Source organism: Falco cherrug, chromosome Z (assembly GCF_023634085.1).
Source record: "Falco cherrug isolate bFalChe1 chromosome Z, bFalChe1.pri, whole genome shotgun sequence".
Lineage (NCBI taxonomy): Eukaryota > Metazoa > Chordata > Aves > Falconiformes > Falconidae > Falco > Falco cherrug.
Window position 1 is genome coordinate 62,430,342 of NC_073720.1, and position 22,197 is coordinate 62,452,538.

At 39.0% G+C, this 22,197-nt stretch overlaps 1 protein-coding gene across 3 annotated transcripts in view; it reads right to left on the minus strand.

The window, feature by feature from the left end:
• Nucleotides 1-22,197, minus strand: part of MCC (MCC regulator of WNT signaling pathway) — a 230,775-nt gene that overhangs the window by 19,539 nt on the left and 189,039 nt on the right. For 2 of the 3 annotated variants that reach the window (XM_055698402.1, XM_005441623.4), the window contains 7 exons: nucleotides 18,136-18,282; nucleotides 17,739-17,828; nucleotides 16,875-17,023; nucleotides 14,987-15,127; nucleotides 13,786-13,886; nucleotides 11,000-11,183; nucleotides 3,708-3,942 (listed from right to left, as the gene is read on the minus strand). In XM_055698402.1, the coding sequence (XP_055554377.1) occupies nucleotides 3,708-3,942; nucleotides 11,000-11,183; nucleotides 13,786-13,886; nucleotides 14,987-15,127; nucleotides 16,875-17,023; nucleotides 17,739-17,828; nucleotides 18,136-18,282 (1,047 nt within the window). The remainder of the gene's footprint in view (nucleotides 1-3,707; nucleotides 3,943-10,999; nucleotides 11,184-13,785; nucleotides 13,887-14,986; nucleotides 15,128-16,874; nucleotides 17,024-17,738; nucleotides 17,829-18,135; nucleotides 18,283-22,197) is intronic. The other variant, XM_055698403.1, reaches the window with a different exon arrangement.

Sequence of the window (22,197 nt, forward strand, 5' to 3'; positions counted from 1 at the left end):
AAGAACCATCAGCCGTTGTCTTACAGAGACGCCCAGGGAAGGAACAGGAAGAAATGTAAAGGTTAAAGTTAAAAATTAAAACTAAGTTGAGGATTCTGGTAGGGAGACACACAATCTGTGAGGCAGGGTGGCAAGAGCAACAGTTCATGTGGGAAAACCTAAGTAGCTTGGGTTTACTTATATAGTTAATTAGTCTTTACATATGCAGTTGTTTTTTTCCATGAAAATATTCTTTCTGAAGATAGTGTCTAAATTTCGTTTCAGTGACAACATAACCTTTGTGTATTTACTATCCCTGTTATTTCCCAATTACAGGATGCTGGTGAAACATTTTGCAGTTTAACATACCCGCTTCTTCAGAATGTGGGCCTAAAGCCCAAGTGTCATTTACAAAATGAAACCCTAAAGGAGGAGGTAGCAAATGGTCACTCTTTCAGTTGATTGCAGTTGACTTACAGAACCCATGCAAATTCACAAGCTTCAAGCACCAAATGTAGCCTATTGAATGAATTCAACATAAAGCATAAATTCCATATTGAGAAGTATTTTATATTACTATGCACACAATATTACAAGTGTATGATTTGCAGTAATTCTGAATTTGGGTGAAAACTTGAATGAAAATTAAACGCTCTTGACTCAATATAATCAGAAACACCACAGCATCCTCAGAATTAAAAGTTGTGTTGGATGTGGTCATGTCAGAAGGATAAAACAGCAAGGACTCATGTGGCAAAAAGTTCTAAGTCATGAAAAGGGACTCCAGGAGGATCACAGCAGACAGCCTTCAGAACTAAAACAAATATCAGAGCAGATAAATGCCATGCTCTAATGTATTCTACTTAAACGTATTCTACTGTACACATCTATAAGAGCATGAAATGCTGTAAACAAAGGTGGACATCAGGATTCTTCACATTTTCTGCTAAGAGACTGTAGTCTCAAGGCACTGTATGAGCAGTATTATCACCACCTGTATACAAGAGAGGAAAAAATATCAGTGTAGAAAGCTGAGAGTTCTTATCTAGATCAAGTCCTTTGAAATGCAGAAAGGCTGTAAACCAAGAATTATTTACACCCATCAGAAGTAATCTCCTTGCTAACTGGGGCATGACAACAACTGACCTCAAAGCAAGACCACTGAATGATGACAAATTGCAGATGAGACTATATTTGGAAACATGGTTAATTATTGCTTGAAGCAAAGAATTGGATTTTAGAGAAATACTGGCAGACCACTATGTCTTACACTCTGGATCAGTGAAAAAAATAAACAGGGCAACAGAGAAACCATCCCTAAACCATCTTTTTAGGGATCATTTTCATCAATAATGAAGAACTTATGGTGTAAAAGCATTTTCAGAACATTATCAGCATAAAACACAGGTGCAAGAAGCAATATGACAGATTTGCTAATCAGTTTTTACAAGGATTCATAAATGAAAGGTGCAAAAGATGCAGCAAAGATTCCAACACAGATGCAAGCACAGGAAGAGAGCAGCAGGTCATGAAGTCCAGCAATGCAGGAAATCCTTGAATAGCTCAATCAAGCTGTATCATCCTTACTAAGAATGTGGAAGGGAGGGAACGAATTCAGAGCTGCTACATGATGGAAGTCCTCTGCAGCATGGGTCAGTCCATCTGCTTCGGGTTAAGTAAAATACTGTAAGGAAATTTAAAATTCTCCAGTTGTCTCAGAAGAAGGCAGATGCATATGCTATCCTGTATGAGGTACACGCAAACAATTCACTCAGAAAGCCAGGACACCCATGAGTCCTGTCCTCAGGTTCAGCTCTGTTATAGTTTGCTGAACATATGAGCAAGGTGTAATGCAGACCTGAACAACAACCATGGATGCTAATAAGGTAGCACATTTTCTTGGGACCAAAGCACGCAGAATGTAGCTGTGCCTTTTGTAATGCTTGATGCATTGAAGAACAGCAGGAATTTTCAATTTCTGTAGCAGGAGAACACTTACCAACAAATCCATTGCAAGCTTTGACAAACAAGTTTTCAACATGTCCCTTTCAGAAGCCTAGGGAATTCTTGCAGCCGTGAATTCCAGCAAAGTACAACAAATTATAATTAAGAGTCCTGTCAGTTTCCCTCTACCAGAAAGGACTGAAGGTGACTTCAGCCACCAGTGCAAAATGTGTGTCCATTCCAGTATGCACTGCACACAAACCAACCAAGAACAGCCTGGGACAATTCTGCAGCGAAAACCCGATGTGCTAGGTCCAGCCAAAAGTTATTAGTGGACACTGCATGTCAAAACCAAGTTCGATGATCAAATAGTGAACAAAAGGATTACTAGCACTCAAAACTGTGCCAGATAGCACTACTAGCACTCAAAACATGCAACTGTTGGTGTTCCTGCCAGGTCATGGAAAGCAAGGGCACTAGTCACAAGGGATAGCTCTGCAGTTTGCTTTTATGATCGATTCAAAGACACCAGTAAGAATGGTGTACAAGAGATTTCAGGGGTGGTCTGGATGCAAAAGAGAAGAAGGAAGTGTGATATCTGAAATATACATCTAATTATTTACAAATGTCCTCCAGTACATCTTGCATGCTTTAGTTATGGGGAATATATTGCTGTCGGCCATAACATACTCAAACAATTACAATAACTTTAAATTTTCTGACTAGTAGCACACAATCTTTTTTCCTTGAACTGCAAATATTGAATGCATTAATATAAAATTGTATTTGCCGTCATGAAAAGGCAGCACCACTAAGAACATAATTAGCATTACTAAGCTACCAGTTAGCCACCAGTAAAAATCTATAGGTTTAGAAGCTTACGAACCATTAGGATTTGCTGCCCCACACGGTAGTGTCATCTGACATATCGGTCAGTGGCTGACTAAAATATGACTGGCTAATATGCAGAAATTAAACTTATTTAAACTGAACCCAAACCAGACAATATCTAAATGCAGACATATGCTTGTATTGCCTTTAATATGGTCTTATGTTCACCTCTCTCAAAGTCAATACAGAGGCCAGATTGATATTAAGCTCCATTTCTCATCAATAAAGGTCAGTTTTTATAGATTCCATCCTTAGAACCAGACATATAAACCAGGCCTGAGGGATCAGAGTTTTCTTTGAAATCCTCTGTTACTGCAAGTGATTACACACCGCGTTCTTTGCTCAGGCTCTGAACCGAGCAACAAATTGCAACACAGTGCCTCGAACAGCTCTGGACTTGTGACCGACTGTTGGAGAGCATTCAGGGTGATAGCTTCTGACAGACGATTCCTCCTCCCATGGGAATATTAAAAGGAGGAGAATTTATTCTGCTTCAGCTCACAAATATTCAAGATGCACATTTGCAAGCTTGTAAGTAAAGTAATGAACTGTCTCTTGGGAAGTGCTGTATCATGCTTTTGGTCACCCTCAAGCAACTCAGCTGCCATATCTCAGAGAGAGCATCTGGTTTGTCAAGGAGAGCATTCCAAGTTTAGAGCCACGGATGAAGTCCTTGCCTAATTCAAAACACACATAGCTCGTCACTGTTAGTGTACTGCCTTCTGTCACTTTCTGACTACTGGATTTTTAGCCCTGATTATTTGTTTCAACGAAGTTGCCCTTTATTACCCAGTGATCTCCACCAAAGCTTCCCATGTGTGTGACTGGTCATATTTTGTAGCACAGGAGCACGGTCAGCAGTGCAGTCAGCCTGTTGAATATAAATAAAATACCTTCATTGCCATAAGTTCCTGCATCAAGACTGCATTTTCCAGGTCTAGCCTCTGGCTGTCTCCACGAGGTTTAACGTCATAACTAAGGGGATCAATGTGGATGCTTTCCAGCTCCAGCATTGTCAGCTTCACCGCTGCCCTGTCATTTTTCAACTGCTGGATGTAATCCTTCAGCCGCTGCTCATCCTCCTTTGTAAATTCTGTATCACAACTGCTTGCAGTTGAGCTGGTAGTACTGGAAAAAGAAAGAACGGTGTTAAACAAACATTTGGAACAAAAGCTATACTTGTACATCAAACACTCTCCCAATACTTCATCAACACATCTGAGTGTTACTTAAAAGTTCATAGAAAGGACACCTATAGCGTGGACTGGATGTTGCAATGTTCAGAAGATGCAGAGGGGTGTGAAAAATTCAGAAAAGAAATTCTCTAAGCTGCATGAGAAAATTGAATCATGTGACAACTTCTCTGCAAAGCCAGATATTTAGTGGCATGTAACTAAATTACTTTTTCTGGAATGGTGTCCTCTGAAACAAGTCTTGTTTTTTTTAATTAAAAAAAAAAAAAAAGCGCACTTAAGCTTTCTTAGCAATACCCTAGCATTGCAAGCTTCTCACTGCTACTCAGACACTGAGTTTTCATCTTCTTTGGGAAGAAGCATCTGCTAAGAAGAAAGAATCAGCTCAGACCTCATTTATGTCTACTGATGGCAATACCAGTTACCAACTCAGATTATTTTTTAATGGATACTTGTAGGAATCAACCTGAGCAAAATTCCACTGGCAGATGCCAGAAAGTAGCACCTTTAAATTCATGTTAAGGTGTATTCCTCAGTATACCGACATTCCTTCAGGGCTGCTAAGGTTTAAAACCAACCCATAAATTAGCAGGATTTTTAATAAAAAATAATCATCAGACTTGACAGAACTTCTCCTATCTACAGGCATCAAACAAATGACTGCCCATTAGCCTACCCTGCAAATGTTTACACAGAGGTCGCAGAAAGGGAGAACTAATGTCTTAGAGCAGTAGTGGCCCAGTGCTGCCTACCCACTTACACACATGCCAGTGCTGCAGGGGGCTGAGACTGATACAGCTGTAGCATTCCAGGGCTGAATATAGTTGCAATAACACTAAAAGGAAAATAAAATGCCGTGTTGTTTCTATAACCCCACTCAAAGCTGCCTGCTGTCTCCTGAGGTCTTGTAATCAGCTGCTGCGTGAGGGATAAGTCATCCATTAACTGTGCTTGTCTGGAACGCTAGATGATCTCAGTTATCAGCAGGGGAATAAATCACTTTCTGTATCAAATTGCACTGCTGTTCAACATTTTTGTAGGAAGGAAAAAAGCCCCACCCGCTACTTGCTGTGAGAATCAGAATGATGTCCTAAAATACATTATGCATGTGAAAAAGGGGAAGCCCATCACGATAGGCTTGATTCTTCTTTTTTTGGTTTTACTTCAGCTAAAGCTACACTAATTTTTAAGTGCCTCAAATAGTCACCAGTCTTCCCACAAATTCCAAGCACAGCCTTGGAGGAGACTGAGAACTGCAGATCTACAAAGATTTCCAATAGCCCTTCCTCTCATGAAATAGTGTATTACAGTTCTTTACTACATTCTCGGTCAATATCCCATTGTTCTTTCCTTCTCTTAGGAGTAATAGGTGCCATATTTACCACAAGTATAAACTGGTTTTTGCTTTTGTTTTCATGTTTCCATCTCCAGTGAAGCTAAAAACACCCAATACCTACGCTACATAGAAACCCTTTCAGGTTGAAACAAATTTTTGTTAATACTTAGTTCTTCATTAGAGATCACAAAACATTTCAAAAATCTTGCTTTACTGAGTCTAAAAGTACATCTCCGAAGTAGATATTGACATAAAAATCATGGGGATAGACGATGTGGCAAATACTTCACTCTGCACTGAAGTCATGCTGCAAGTTTCCTCAGCACCCAAAGACAGCAACGGCACAGCTTTTCTGGATTAAATGTAAAACAGCTGTTGTTGGAGGAAGGACAGCTTTTAAAGCCTACACAGGCTTCAAATCCTGGGACACAAAGAGCTCATCTCAGTTTTCACTTGCAAAGGAAAGAAAACCTAGCTCTCCTGCTGGGATTGAAACCTGAGCAAAAATGCTGAAAATCTATTGTTATGTTGTGCTGGGCCTCGTACTCACTGGATATTCACAGATATTGGCCCTTAAAGATCCATGGCTATGCACATATATTTTAGGGGAAAGCAGTCCAGACCGAGGAAGGCAGTCTGGGTCGTTGCCAGTGATAATCAGGCTGCTTTTACTTCAGCCCTGGCTGCCTGCCTGCCTGCCTGTCTGCAGCTGAGTTGGCTCCTCTGGTGAATTGCTAGCAAGCTGCTCTTCTGTGGGTTTTTTTTTTTTTTTTTTTTTTTTTTTTTTTTTTTTTTTTTTTTTTTTAAGGTGAGGGGCTTCATCAAGGAAGCTGTATCAGTCAACAGAAAGGGGCAAGAACCTTCCCTCTCCCCCCACATTTAGCAGCAAGCCCTGCTCCAGAAGAATGGAGGCAGTATGTGTTGCAGAAATCTGGGGTACAAAGCCCACTTCAGACTGTTGTAAGAATGAGGCTGCATGACGAGGGATGAAAACAACACTGCAGTGTTTCTGAACTCCCACAGCACAGCTCTGCCAGGGTGTGTTCTCCCAAAAGCCCACCATACAGCTCTCCACAGCCATAATGCTGGTCCGCTGCTGCTATATTTTAGGGCCCACAGCTGGTAAGCATATGATCCTCAATTTCAGATACTGCTCTCCCTTCTAACAGCAATCAGGACAAAGGAAAACAGACTGACAGAATGCATATGTAGTGTAACTCATCCATCTATCCAAAACCCACATGAAGGTGCAAAAGATGTACAGGTTCTCATTTCACAAGCATGTGGGTAAGGACAGAGAAAGGATCACAATTTCATCACACCTGGAGGCAATACAACATCAATCTGCTCCTTCTCACTGCTGTTGTATTCAAAACAAGCAAAGAGAAATGTTCTTCCCATCACTTCATCCCTCAAGACTTTTACAATGATGTCATGCCTGGATGATGTCAAATTAATTTTCCTGTACAGCCTGTGGAAAATACGTAGGTTGCTATAGTATAATGTGCAGTTTTATTTGCTGGCATGCATGCGTGTGTTCACATGACATGTGTGTGCATAAAATGCAGTGGATGGACACAAATGAGGCTTACAATAGCACCTCTGCATGAGTAACTTCTGTACACTACAAAATTTTGTCCATAAAACCTGTAGAAGCTCCAGTTCATCTGTTAAAAATGAAGTCAATAAATAAATCTGCAATTCAGCAATGGTGAGGATAATACAAGGGTTGATAGAACGAAAATAACTGTCAGAACTGAATCCACAAAACTTGCTTGAACGCCTGCAAGCAACCTTATACTTTAAAGAAAGCATTTGATACACAGTATACATGGGCCAACCATCTACTAGGTGAACGCTGTGCCTTGAGGTCTGTAACACCACAATGCCAAAATACAGTAACTTCCTGAGAAACTGAAAAATACTCCAACCAGCCAAAAGACAAACAACCATGTATTTCACTAATATCAGAACATCTGGAGAAACTACGCTGCTTCCTTCTGAGACTAGTTCAGTCCATCAATGAAGTGTTACATAGATAACATTACGACAGGTATTGGGATATTTCTAAATAACTTAACTTGCACACTTCAGCCAAGATAATCTTGTCTGTCAGCTACTTATCTGAAATCTGAGGCGATTCTGATGAGTGATACTTGATGCAGTTCAGACATTTTGTGACACTGCATAATACTGAAAAGAATTCCCTTTGTATGTAAAAGACCAGATCCAGATACAAGGTTGGGCTTACTAGCACTGCAGGGAATAAAGTCCACCATTTTCAGTCAGTTACAAGTGCACTGCTTCTCTTTTTTTTTTTTCTCTCCTTCTTTTTAAGGCGCATTCAGTCAAGTCTTATTGACAATATATGCTCTAGTTAGCTTCTGTCAATTAGAATAATTATGACTTCCAACTACAGTGCAGACCTTTTTCTACTTTCAAAAAAATGAATTGACATTATTGTCCTGCTGCCAGCCAAATGAGTTGAGATGCCTGCTATTATTTTTATTCACTTCACCAGTAGCAACCTCTGTGATGCTCTTCCATTGCATTTCATTTTTCATTTCAGTTGCTCCCTTTTACAGTATTTAACCACTTGTCACTAGTGGCTCACCAAGCGTTTATTCTCAGTAATGTGTTCAGTGATTTGACATTCAGAATCTCATTTGAAATGCCAAAGCTAAAGATGGGTCAACAATTCCATTAAAGTCCCTATTCGACAGGATTTTGAACAGCAGGAAAAACTACTCATTTGTCACAAGTCTCAGCAAAGGAGTTTTCATCATCCTACTACCTCTTTACTCAGTCGGTTTCAAAGGGAAAAGGTAGGAATAGATACCTGCAACTAAACCTACAACACTAGAACAGCTATGGCAAAAGATCGGTCTTGCAGATTCAGAGTCAGTTTGAATCACATAATGTAAAAATGTTTTCATTTCAGTGCAGAGGTCCCCAAGTGGTGGTTCACACAGCACTCACTAGTGATGTGGGCTTGTTTTACTCCCCAGTTTTATAGAGTGCCAAGTTCTTTAAGACAAATAAAAAAACATTAAGCCTGCAGGAACAGCTAGAAAGCTGCTGTCTGCTTTCCTATCTCTGCTTGGACTGCTATTGTAGTGCAAAAGGAGAGGAAATGGAAACCATCAACATCAAGTAGTCACAGAGGGCTGGAGGCCTGTGGCAATGGGACATCTGTCTAGAGCAGTGAGGAGCCAAGTGACAAGTGAGCACACATGAATGGGGTGAGAAAGCTGGCAACAAAAAGCAGGAGCAGGGTCCTGGAGAGAAACAAAAAGGATCCTGAATGATAGGGCTAGGAGAGTTATAGACAAAATCTTCAATTTTTTAAATCCGAGGTAGAACGTTTACTGACATAAATATAGAAAAGCGTGTGCTTTTGAACCAACACAGATTTTCAATCTATGGGCTGGCACAGTGTCATGTGCCTGTAAGGTGAAGAGGGGATGCCTTGATTTTGAGACAGGGTCCACAGAAAGGAGAAATTTGAAAATACCCCTATGACACATCACTTGAACACAACAGAAGGAAAGAAGAGAAGATTTATATTTCATGGAGAAGCTAAATTTTGAGAAATATTTTCATTGATACCTACGTTTAGACAAAGGCACTGGGCATGGGGGAGGGACAACAATATATAACGGATGATCACATCAGGATGCCCATATGACAAGTTCCTGACTTGCTGTGTACTCTTTGAGTGAGTGAGAGAAGCTTTTCTCTCTCATGTCCCACATACATCAAAGCATTATTCAATACAATATCTTGCTCCGTGCAAGACAGAAAAGTCCTACAATGATAATGACTCAAGTGAAAACATCTCTTTTGCATACAGAAGCACTTAAATTTGCATTTCTACACTTCATGACAGTTCATACTAATGAAATTTGAATATTCTGCCAAAACTTTATCTACTCAGCCAACACCTTACGTGCACACATACACACATTGCCAGCTGACCACCCCGGCAAACAATGAGCATGATGGATAATTCTCCTCCCCAAACACACACACCTCCCTCCCTTATCCTCTCCCTCAAAAAAACAAAAATGATGCTCAACAAAGCAAGGACTATAGAGGCTTTATTCCTACGAAACACTTTCGATGAAAGGCCAGGAGAAAACACACTAGCACAGGAACACCTCCCTGCCCCAGTCAATTTCCCCCCTGTCAATACTGGAAAATATCAAGTTGTTTTCAAAGAAAAGAAAAAACAAAAAAAAACAGGTGCCTTGACTGCATGCCAGATATCTCACAAGGATGAAAAACACTGAGGTAGTCATGAACAACCAAAAATGACAGTTTCAAATAACAGAATGGAAAACAAGCTGAGTCTACTAGGTACAGGTGTTGTTACGTGTGGCCACTTACAACATGTTAAAATGCAGGTGTAGATATGCTATAAGCGCATACAGTCTGAGGCAAGTCAAGTATCTGAAACAGTTTTGTATAGCTTCTTTCCAAGGCCTGTAAATAATTCTGGTACAATGAGTGCTCAATGTGTTACTAGCGCAGATGCTGCCACATTAATTCTATATAAAGATACAGCTTTCTTGGACTGGAAGCACACCATAAAACTTCTTTGAATAAATCGTTAAAATTTGCCTCACATTTGGACCCTGTTCCCTCAAGTTACCTTTTTGCTCACTTTTTAGCGATTCCATGCTAGTCATATGGCAGGAGATAAGATCTTTTGGAGGAGGCATCAGCAAGAAGAGGAAATGATACAGTACTAAAATAAACTTCTAAAGTGTCAAAAAATGACAGCATTTGAATAAAGAACTGGCTCAAAACTGGAATTAAAATGAAGTTTTAGAGTGAATCTGAGAAACCAAAATAATTTCTAAAGAGAAAAATGTTCATCTATATTTATCCAGGAAGGTTGCCAAATTTGTATCCATACACAAGTACACATATTCACTGCACAGAGCACAATTAACTGCAGCCAGGCAACAACTCAAAAGGAAGCTGCTAGCAGATGTATTTGAACTGGAACACTTGTGCAATAACAGCTTATTTCAGTTTCATTATTTTAGAAGTCTTCAGAAAAACTGCAATATCCACCCTTCCCTGGAATAACCCATTCTGTCTGTCATGATGTTCATTTGCTACTCCACATATGAAAGAACAGCATGGGAAGGAAGAATTTGGAGGAGGGCAAACAGGAATGAGAAGGGAGAGGAAATGGTTTAAAACAAAATGGTTGGATTTGCAACAATTAGAAAACAATTCTTGAGCACTCCAAAACACCAATGGAAGTATACTTCGGATCTCTAGTTCTCCGTATGTCTGTACTGTCTGCATACAATAGATATGAATAAGGAGTACATTATCTGAGTTCCGTTAAACCAGCAAGACAGTCACTGAAGTAAAAAAAAATAATAATGATCTTTCCCTTTATGAGGGAGATCAAAGTTCAGAGTCACCCATTTGCAACAAATTTATACAAAACCCTTCTTGGCTGGAGTTGCTTCAAGTCTAAAGACAATTAGACCACTGAGGCATGGTAACTTATAAATCAAAGCAAAGAAGCCAGTGCACTGAGGTGAGGGAGGTAGTTCAGCAAATACAACACAATATAACTTTTGGTCTGGAATCAAACACTTGGGGATCAGGACAGCAGATGAGTTGCAGTTACCTTGTGTGGCTGTTGGATGACAGGCTTTCCCAGGGCTGCACGCTACAGCCAGTGATTGCATAGGCTCCCCCGCAGCTCCCATCTAGTTTCATCAGTAAAGCTTTTGCTGCATTCTCAGCTGTCTTCCTGCAGTCGTGAGCTCTCTTAAGCATCTGGGTGATGTTTTCATCACCTGTCTGGTCCCCTAGTTTTCAAGCAAATAATCTGTTTCAGAGCTTTGAGGAGGGTAATAGAAATTAAGGCAAGGGTAGAGATGCTCCTGCGTGTTCTCAGTTTATACTGAGATGATGACAATAAATTACCAATCTGTAATGTGCAAGCAACTTCACTTCTATGTGAGCATCAGTGGTAACCGGACTACTGGTCTGAATGTATGACCCTCCGAGCCACAAGCTCCAGGTACTTATTGCTCCGGGTACATGTCTTAAGTGAGTTTTATCTTAGCTAGCTTCCCTGTTTTTAAGGGTGTGTATTGTGCATTATGATTAGGTTAGGATACTCAAATTAATAACAGACTGGAAAAGCCTCAGCCTAAATTACAACTCTTATTCCAATCAGTCCAGTGCTGTTTCACAGTGTGGTCATTTATAGTGCTTTTTCTCACAAGCATCTTTATCTCAAGCATAATGGTTTACCAGAACACCTTCTTAGAGGTTACCTTTCCAGCTGGAAGAATTGCTTTATGGCTTAGAAGTAGCCTTTCAGAGTTTATAGTCATGCATAGTAAACCAAAAGAAAACAAAAAAAGAAAACTAGCACCGGTGTTCATGAATTTGGTATAATTTCTAGTGGTTATGTAGCATCTTATGCAGCTCGTAAGCCATCCCTTCAGCAGAGGCAGGACAAACACCACCACTGTCACTACTCTTACAGACCTAACTCCTGCTGGAGTCAAGTCATTAAAGTAAGACACATTAGTGAGTACGCTGGAAGTGTGAGTAAAGCTACAATATATTTATACTTCACCAAATATGATGCAAAGATGTCAGAGAGTATAAAAAAAATCCCATTTTGCTCTATGTCAGGTTTTCATTTCATCCTTATTTGAGTCAAAGACCAATTACCCATACTTCACACTTGCTAAGTGATGTGCGTGCACTAGAAATAACATTAATGTGGGAGAAAGGAAGGGAGAATGTCCTGTTAAGAGCAGCTGGATATGCTCAGCAGCAAGTGATGCAGAAGCAACTCCCATGAATTTTCCACTCACAGATGTTGATATTAAACTTGACTGGTCTTTAAACCAAAGATCTGCTGTTTCATCTAGGTGTTTTAATCAGATTTCATGGTGAAGTAAAGGTACGTAAACCAAACACAACTTCCTCCAAGCTGTGTTATGTAACGAGAAATTGGCTCTACCTCTATCACAGGGCGGTAATTGGTAATACCATAATTAAGAGCTGTAGACAGACACCTATATAAAAACGAAACTACACTCTCTTTCATAATATGCATGTGAGATGAAACCCTGCTCAATCCCAAAGTATTTCTCCCCTCTAAGATTTCTTTCTGCCACCTATGTGAACAAAAAAATCCAAGACCAAATTCACTTTTTCTAGCCACTAACCTCTGCCAGCAGGAAAGCTCCCTAGCACACTGTAGAAAGGAATGACCAGAGTCTGTGGCTGAAAATCTCAGAGATCCACTCTCATGTTTACAGTGTATGGTGCATACTGCACAGGCTAAAACAGGTACACAAGCACCTGCTTCTGGCACTGGGAGAGATACAAAATAAGAGGCAAGGTTAAGCAGCACAGTGACTGAGGGCTGACTGCATCTAGTCGTCTGAAACAAGAGGCTGACCATGTCAGTCCTGTGGCTCTAAAGCCAGATGCCCACTTTGTCTCTAAAAGCTTTCCATTTACATTTCAGTGGTCCCTGAGAAGCTATTGCTACCATACTGTCTCAACCAGGTAGTTACTATGCCTCAGCACGGCATGAAAAGTTATTCTGAAGGTTTCCCCTCCTTCTACTTGAACATTACTATGGCTACCTTCTATCAATAGAAGAAATGGGACTATAAAACCTAGATTAATGTTCATTGAGTAAACACCTCTTTCTGTCAGAAAAGCAGAGCCAGCAGCAATGTCAGGCTCCAAACGCTTACAAACTGTACATATGATAGCACTATATGCACGATATGATATCGTAGGTAACAGCTCATTCCATTGCTTAGCAGGCAGCATATTAATAAATACCACTTAGCCAGATTAACTACCCATAAAATAAGAACAATCCAGAACACATAGGCTAGTATCTTCAACATCACAGTAAAACATTAAATAGAGTATTTAAAAATTTCAGAGCAAAGAGCCCCTTTTTTTTTTGCTTTGTGGTAACCACTCAATGCTACCTTTGTATTGTCTTAATCCCAGTTTTTAATAGACGATACTCAACTTCTAGGGGATTCAAACAAAACATTTACTTGCAGTTGCAAAAACTCTATGGCCCTAAGCCACATATGCTCATCAGTATTGTTTAATAATTCCACTCCGTACAGTTGCACGCCTGTAGCTGCCACACTCCCATCAGAATAGGCATCCTCATGTGATAGGGTATTTAGGTTAATTTAAATTGCTGGTGAATTTAATGATTTAATTCCAGTCTCTCTTTTTCTTTTCCCCTATTTTTTTGGTGTGTAAAATGATTTATTTAGCTAAAAACAAGAAAAGGCTGGAGAGCATTCTTAAGTGATGGGTCATGACGTGATTCACCATTACAAGTAACTGTAATGCTAAATGACATGCAAGAAAAAAAATACATAAAGTGATTCGTTGACATCTTACCAACAGAACCAACACCTGCAGCTCTGAACTGCCCAAGAATGAGACTTTGCTCACTTTCTGCCAATGCCAACAGCAGCTCATATGCTTCTATGCACTGTTCGCTGAAAGAGAAAAGAAACCACAGAAAATAAAAATCGCACAAAACTCTGCAATTTAGAGGGGAAGAATACCTACAACAGCAACAATAAACCAGATGTAGCTGATGAACTGCATGATTGCCTACTACTTGTCTAGCAGCAGGGATACTGAACGACGTAACACACCTAGCTTTTGTCACAAGCATTCAATAGTGTCTCCAATACAAATGGTGGTTGACACGATCCCTTCGAGAAACCTTTTTCAGGCCTTCTTAGTACACAAAATACAGTATACTATACTCTATAACTGTACTATACAAAGTATAGTAAGGAGGAAAGACAAGAAAAATACTTATTGCCTTGTCCTGCATGTCAGATTTTCCTCTCTACAACACAACAGCTTCTAACTACAGTTGTGAGTCACTCAGTCATTCCTGTTGCATTCTGATGTTTTTGAAAATACATACATTAATATACCTATTTGCAATTTACATTTCCTTGTAATTTGCTCAAGGCTGATAGTAACAGAATACATTTTTTAAAAGACACACAATTTGTCTTAAGACCAGAACTGCCTGTTCCAAATTAGTTGCACTTGGAGTTAAATAACATCACTTTATTACATATAGTTTAAAGCAAATTTAGATACTTGTAACTAAACACCAAGCAATTAATCCACAATTCCAACTGATGTAATATAAAGTAACTCTGAATTATGTGCAGTACAATACTATTTTTCGGTCCACTGGTCTTGTGAAAGATGCCAGCATAATACAGAGAATCTGTATGTTAAGACTGGATACAGCACAGACAGTTAGAGCCTACACACAACACCTAATTGAAATATTATTATGGTATTTGAAAATTAAGAGATAAATCTGTATACTTCTATTAGATCAATTTCACTACTGCTGGTGAACTAGGGTTGAAATACACTTGCATCAATAACTTCAGTTCTGTAGTTCGTCAATTAGTTTAACCAAAGGGATGGTTTTTTCAGTGAGAAAACAAAAAGAAACAGTATTACTATATGGCACACCAACAATTTCATTCGCAAAGACTTCTAGCAAGCCTCCCCTCCTCCCTCTCTTTCTGGCTGAGACACCCTCTGCATAGGTACATACCTGTACTGCAGTGCGAGCCTGAGGGCTGTGGCATTGGACTCGTATTTCCCAACAAGCATACTCATCCTCTCGGCATTGCTCTTGCACTCTTCCAGTGTTATTGTCAACAAGTCATTCTGGGATTTCAAGTGCTCAATACGGCTGTAGAAAAGGAAGTAATGTGCAACCTTCAAGCTTAGCTTGCAAACACTGTCCTGAAAACTCTAGAACAATCATAATTTAAAACAACAAATACCATTTGGTCTACACAATGCTTTTAATGAAGATGCCAAAAATCTATCAGTCTTGTGTCCCATATAAAGAACCAAGAGGATAGTAATTTCTCTTAGGACCGCCTCTTCTCCTTCTCCTCTCCTTCCCATAAAATGGCATTGTTATGCTGTCAAAAGCAGCAAGCAGAAAGCTCTACTCTTATTAGCCACCAGATTGTGTAGGACCATTGAGTATTAACTTTTTGCTTAATAGTAATGTATAAATGTAAAATAAAATAAAATACAGTACATAAAATGTATCTGCCTCCATTCCTCACTTCATCCTTCAACATTTGCTTCTTGTTTTAAGTGGCATATTCATTAGTGCAATGTGTGTGTGTGTGTGTAGGGATCACACAGCTGCACAAATGACCCCTTTCTTTGGAACATCCAGAAAAACCATTTCACTTGAACTAGTATTTTGGTTATGATTAGAGAGGTAATCTCCAAAATACAAATGAAGTTTCAATGAGACAATGAAATCTTCCAAAGTTCTAGCAACAGTCAAACAGAAGCTCATATAAAAACTTAAATGTAATGTTCTTCTCAGTGAGGTTAACTGAATCTGAAAACGGGGCTTCAGAATATCAGCATTACTGTTTATTTTCACTGCTAATTGCACTACACATCAATGTACAATGCCTAATCATGAAAGTTGAACATACACTGAAAACAAACAGGCAAATGATTTCAGAATTTGAGTAGGTAGGATAATGGAGAAATCAGTGCCATTCAGAACTCTAAAATAACTGACAAACACAAAAAGAAGGGTTAGTATACATCTATTCGATGATCAGAACGAACACAGCCCTGTATTTCCTAGATGCTAGATCTTCTCACGTGCTTAACCTCCTGTATCTTCTTTGACACCTCCTATAAAGACACATGTAGTCAAAGCATAATTGTGCAGTGCATGGGAAAAAAAGAAAAAAAAAGATGAAGAAAAGGATCACATTTTGCAGCACTACAAAAACATGAGCTACAAATAAAAGAGATATTGTACTAATCAGACTAAATTTGAGATAGCTGTGGGGAAGAGAGAACCTGGAAGGAAACATGCTGAGACATGATTCTCATGTTCCTGATCCACAGTTTTGATTCTATGTGCCAAAGACAACATGGTTTTGATAAAGCTTTATTGAAGGATAACACCAGCAGCATTCTGACTGCAACCAGAAAGCTGCAATCTTTCTTTTGCAGACAGACGTCTATTTGCTGGTACATATGCCACATCATCACACATCAGTACCTTTTTTGATACAATTAATGCTACAATTCTGTTTTTCCAGGACAAAACAAAGCAAGATAATTCCAAAATGATAGGGAGAAAGTTACGGGAAGTCTTATTTCTAGCAGTGATACCTCTCATGAAAAAAAGACGCCATGTCTGCTTGGTCAGCCATAGAGAAGGATACTCTACAGTGCAAACCATCACAGGTGAAGGTGCCATGCTGATCTCATAATACATGACCAAACTGTCATACTAATGGTAAGAATCCTTAGTATACAATCCCATCTTCTCATCAGCAACTATACTCCATGTTTATCTGCAGCTGCCACAGCTGAGCTGGGAATGAACTAAGAAATGTTCAAAAAGGAGAAACAAGTTTAATAAAGCTAATAGCAGAAAACCTTACCTATTTAATCTCTCTGTCTCCACTTCAAACTCTCGGATTTTACTTTCAGAGATAGCAGATCCATGTGAATAAAGAGTCTGGAAGATTTCCTGGATGTTTGAGCAGTCTTGGAGGGAATGTGCCAAATGTTCAGCCACAGTACTAGACACCTGCACAGGGCAGTTAATAGATCATTGTGAACAGACAACCACTGGATTCCTCCCACAGGCGGTCTGCACCGAGAGCTTCACTTGCTTGCATGCACTCACTTCAAGGCATTCATCAATCAGTTTTTACTGTGAATTTTACATTGCATAGAACATTTACAAGCTTCCACTTTAAGAAGCTATTTTGATTAAAAATTCTACTAACCAAATGGTAAAGCCCACTATTTCATCATATATTTAAAAGCCTAATATGCAAATTCTTAGTTTTCTTGAAAGCTTAGCAAAAGGTCAGTGGTAAGTGAAACGCAAACTCCTCAGTGAAACAAATATTCACACACAGTACCAACAGTGTTACAAATTTACATTGGCATTACAAAGCAACCTGTTGTCTGTTGACTGGAAGTTGTGAAATGCAACTGAAGAGTCTTCTCTTGAAGAGCAGGATCTTGGAAGAACTGACTCCAAATTTATCCTCTTGAAGTCACTCAGAGAATGACTTCTAGCCACCAGTTATGATAAAATGAGATCTTAATATTATGAGAAAATGAGATCTTAATACAGGTTTAAATATGTTCTGTCGCCACATTTTTCTCAAAAGAACTTTTGAAATTTTTCAGTTCATTCATACATTCATTTAGTAAGAAAACAATGCTGCTTTTAATGGAATATGAGTCATCTTCAGACAGCATCATGCATGCACATAATTATTAGTCCTTACCCCTATGCTGCTGATTTCTGATCCTAAGACAGGTCTATCAGATGATGAAGACTCTGATCTTGTCTTTGACAACTTCACCCTTTCAGCAATCTGTAAGTCAGAATGCTGAACAGGTTACACAGGAACCCACACTCCATAAAGGTTACACAAAATGCACTTGTTCGCTAGCTCCACTTGCAAACTTGAACTACTGTAAAAGTGATACGTGAGAGAATTACAGTCATTAGCGCATAATTCCCTTCTGCAGCTCAAGTTCACGAGCCTGCTTAGGACTCCAGAAAACTCTGGGGAGTCTAGGTATCTCCCAGTTAATCACATGCTTGCACAGCAGCTGTGCAAAATGAAGCCTGCTTTTCCCAGAAAATGGCAAGTGTTACTGCAACACAAAAGAGCTCACCTTGGCTATGGGAATATCATTGCTACTGCTGCTTGTGCTCAGCTCTCCCGTGCTGGGGTTAATGGGTCGATTGGCAGAAGTGAGACGACTTGGGCTTGCGGGGCCTGTTGCCTGCACACTTTGCAAACGTGTTTGCAGTTCCCGAACCTACAATAAAACATAACATTCTGGTTTTTCCACTTTCATGGTTTAAATAGTTTGGAGATTTTCTCATTGTCTGGCAAACCCTAATTGCTTCTGGCTTGAGCACAGAAGTTGTATTTTGTCCTGTGGTGGCCACGAAGTTTTCACATAGGGAGAAGATGAAGGGAGGTTGTTTTAAAATTCCATTGTCGTCAGTTTTTTAAACTATTTGCAATGTGCAAATATGTAAATGTAATACTGTAGAGTAATTATTGAAAGTTTCAGCTTGTTTTATGTAACCCTTTCAGTGCAGCTCCACTATATGTATAGAAGTTACTCTCTCTGAGATGGAGCTAAGCCTCTAGACAAGATTATGATCCTAACAAATCACACGAAGAACCTGTTGTTAATGGAAAGCTCTAGTGTTGAAAAAACTTTACATAAATGTATCACAGGATGGCTTTCTCATATTTAAAGGTCAAAGAAATTCAAAGAATAAACACGCTTTCAAATGTACAGTTAATTAAAGCTATCATATAGCGTGTATGTACAGACAAGAAAATACCAGCAAAGTACCCAAACAACAGTTTGCAGAAGCTCTCTGCAGACATACACCACAAACACTGCATGATTTTCATAACACATAACTTGTAGAACTGACACTGAATGGTTTTCAGGACTAAAATGTTTAAAAAACCAATAGCCTGCAGAAGCCAAACTAGACCTAAGCTGAAGATTATAGTGCTTACTTTGGAATAATACTTAGCAAAGAAAAAATGGTCTGCTTAACACAACAACTATGCCACAAGGTAAAGTGACAGAGCTCATTTCTCCCACAGAACCTCAGAGTGTGAGATGAGAGGAGAGGGAAGAAATCATCTGAAAAGGAAATTTCCCCAAATATAAAGTGTTTACTTTAATACGCAAGTTTCTATGCTGATTTTGTTGGAACAGTCCATCTGCAAAACAAACTGGTGCAATTTTACTAGTGAAATAGAAGTTCAGTCGATTTGATACACACCTGTAGCATGGAATGCAACTGTGATTCCTATTCTCTAAAATAAGGTAGGATTTTATACTAAATATAATACATTTACACAAAGAACTGATTAAGCAAGCTGAAATGCCTTAATCAAAAAAATATCAAAATTAAAGCTGCATTAAAGCCTAGCTTTCTTTCACTATAGGGTCACCAGCGCTTTAGCAACCTCTGCTTGAAGAAGCAGCAGCATGTCCTCTGCGCAAACATATACAGATCTCTTCAATCTACTGCACTGAGGAAACAGTTCAAGCTGTAACCGTCTCCAGTCACCAGAGCAGTATAATTTATGCCTGCTATGATCCCCTACACTCTGATTCTACTTCCCTGAAGAATGCCCCTGTCTCTCCCTCAGCTGTATGCAAACTGAAGGCCAGGTTGCCTGAGTTGCTGTCAAAATAACAGAATTTTTAGGTATGTGCAAATTACAAAAAAAGAAAGAAAACCCTGTGTGTTTTATGTAACGGAGCAGAACAATTGTGTGTTACTAATAGAAAGCTGTTAAGTGGCAATAAGAAGAGCACATAAAGGCTAACTACGCTCATAACTTCCCTGTTGCATCGTGGGGGCATGCTACACCTTAAACAAAATGAACCCAAACTCCTCCATTGGTCTCTCTGTTAAAAAAAAAAAAAAAAAAAAAAAAGTACACAAAACTTCAAATCAAATCTCCATTGTTTAAAGTAAGTTGCTAAAAAATGGACATGGGTACTTGCCTCAGAATTAGACATCTTAACTCTAATTACATCATGAAGGTAACTGAGCAGAGTGCATAAAGTGCACATTCATAGCATGTGTCTTCTACATATTTGCATCTGAGGCCTCCTTTGTTCAAATAGACATATATAATTTCAACATGGGTACAGCTGCACTAATGCAAACCTTAAGGACAGAAGTGCTCTACTGATACAAACCAATCACTTGAGCTTGTTGATATGCATAAAATGAAATAAACCATGTATGCATGTTTCTGCTTGCAGATGTGGAATGCCAGTGCAGACAGAATTAATACTGTGGCATTTACATCGAAAAAAAGAGCAACCCCAAAACTTCATTAAATCAAAATCACATTTATTACTGTTTCTTTTAACCCAAGCTGTTCCAAACTAAACGCCCCAAGTGCTTAAGCTGCAGCATTGTTTAAAAGCAAACAAACAGCCAAACCACTAGGGATGTATTTTTCATAAAAACAAATCCCTGCCTCAACGCCTGTCTTAAAAACTGCTAAAATATTCACCTATGCCCAGAAGCTAGTCCTGGCAGATTTCAGTCCAAAAGCAAGTAACATTCTAAATTTAAGGGCAAGCAGGAAACAGAGTGTTAAAGTTGCTTAAAATGCTAAGCATTCATTTACTCCAAAGTTTAAAACCACTTTATGTAAGGACAATATTATATAAAACTTTAATGCAGACAGGTTTCCTTTAGTCTATGTTTTATTACTGAGCAGCCACCATTGGCCATAATTACAAAGCCAATAATTCTTAAGGATTTGTAAAACAACATTAGCAACAGAAAGAAAAATGAACACGGCTAAGACTGCAGCTAGGCAAAGCTTTGCTCAGGAAAGCATTTATAAAAGAAAACTCAGAGCACAGCACAGTTATAAATCTGTTGAAGTCATTACTTTAATACTGTATCATAGGAGCAACCACAACTTAAAAGAAACTGCCTGCTTATTCATGCTTCTTGATGTGTTTACTGATTCAGGCCTTCATTTCTGAAATTACATGCTGAATTAATTGCTATAAATAACTGCTCTAACTTTAGCAATGCTGAGTACTGGATGGTAATTCTGAGCAGGATAACAGGGCAAGTTTGTCTGACCTGTAAAATCACCAATCTCACAAGTCACACATTCACCAGGTCAGAATCTCATGTCTGGGTCGCCCACCCACCAGACTGCCCAGGGACAGTTTAGGTAACTATTTCTGGTCACCAAAACCTCCACCGTAAATAGAGCAGTATGCACCATCTCCTCAGAAAGTACTTTTCCACACTAGTAGTAATTCTAAGGAAAAATAAAGGAAGACCAAAGAACAAGAATAAAGAAAAAAAAAGTTCACAAGAGCAAGTTTCTTCTCTGAATTGGTGAAGGCATGGATGATGAATAGACTAGCTCAAAAAGTATGATTAAAAATTGTCTGACCACACCAGCTCAATACTTCTACCAGCTTTAAGAGTCATTACTAATGTAATATAAATTATTTTGAAGGTTACATTTATTACTAGAATGAAAGCAACTGCAGTACTGCACATGAGACAAAATAAACAATTTGAGAAGGGAGAGAAAGGAAGGGCAGATCTTATAGCAAATAGATGACAACATTGGCAGAATCCAATGAGGGAAGAGAAGGAATGAAACAAAACCAAAAAAGTTCCACTGAAAGACAAGGAAGTATGGATTTGTGAGCTGGGGAAGAAATTAAAGAAAGATTTCTTTAGCCCTTGCAACATACTCTTTTAAAGATGGAAATATCCAGCATGCAAAAATTGCCATAAAATCCTAAACCTCTAAACTGAGATGGAAAGTGGCCGAGAGGCAGATTTAATTATATGATCAGAAAAAAAAAGGAGGAGGCGAGAACAGAGGAAAAAAGAAGAAATCCAGGGAAACATCTATGAAATCCACAACTGCAAAAAGGAAAGACCAAAGATCTTCTGAACAGCTGGAAGAAGTCCAAAGAATTATGGAAGTATAGAAGTGCAGAAACCTTGACAAGAGCAGGAGCAGGGACATTAAGTGAGACACAAAGCAACAGAGCCATTGGAATTCAGACCAATAGATAGCCTAGGTACCAAGGTTAGTCAGGTGCAGGCATACATTCTCAAGTTATTAATATAAACTGAAATAACTGAAAATATTATCTATTAATATTTGATATTTAGCAATATGAACCAAT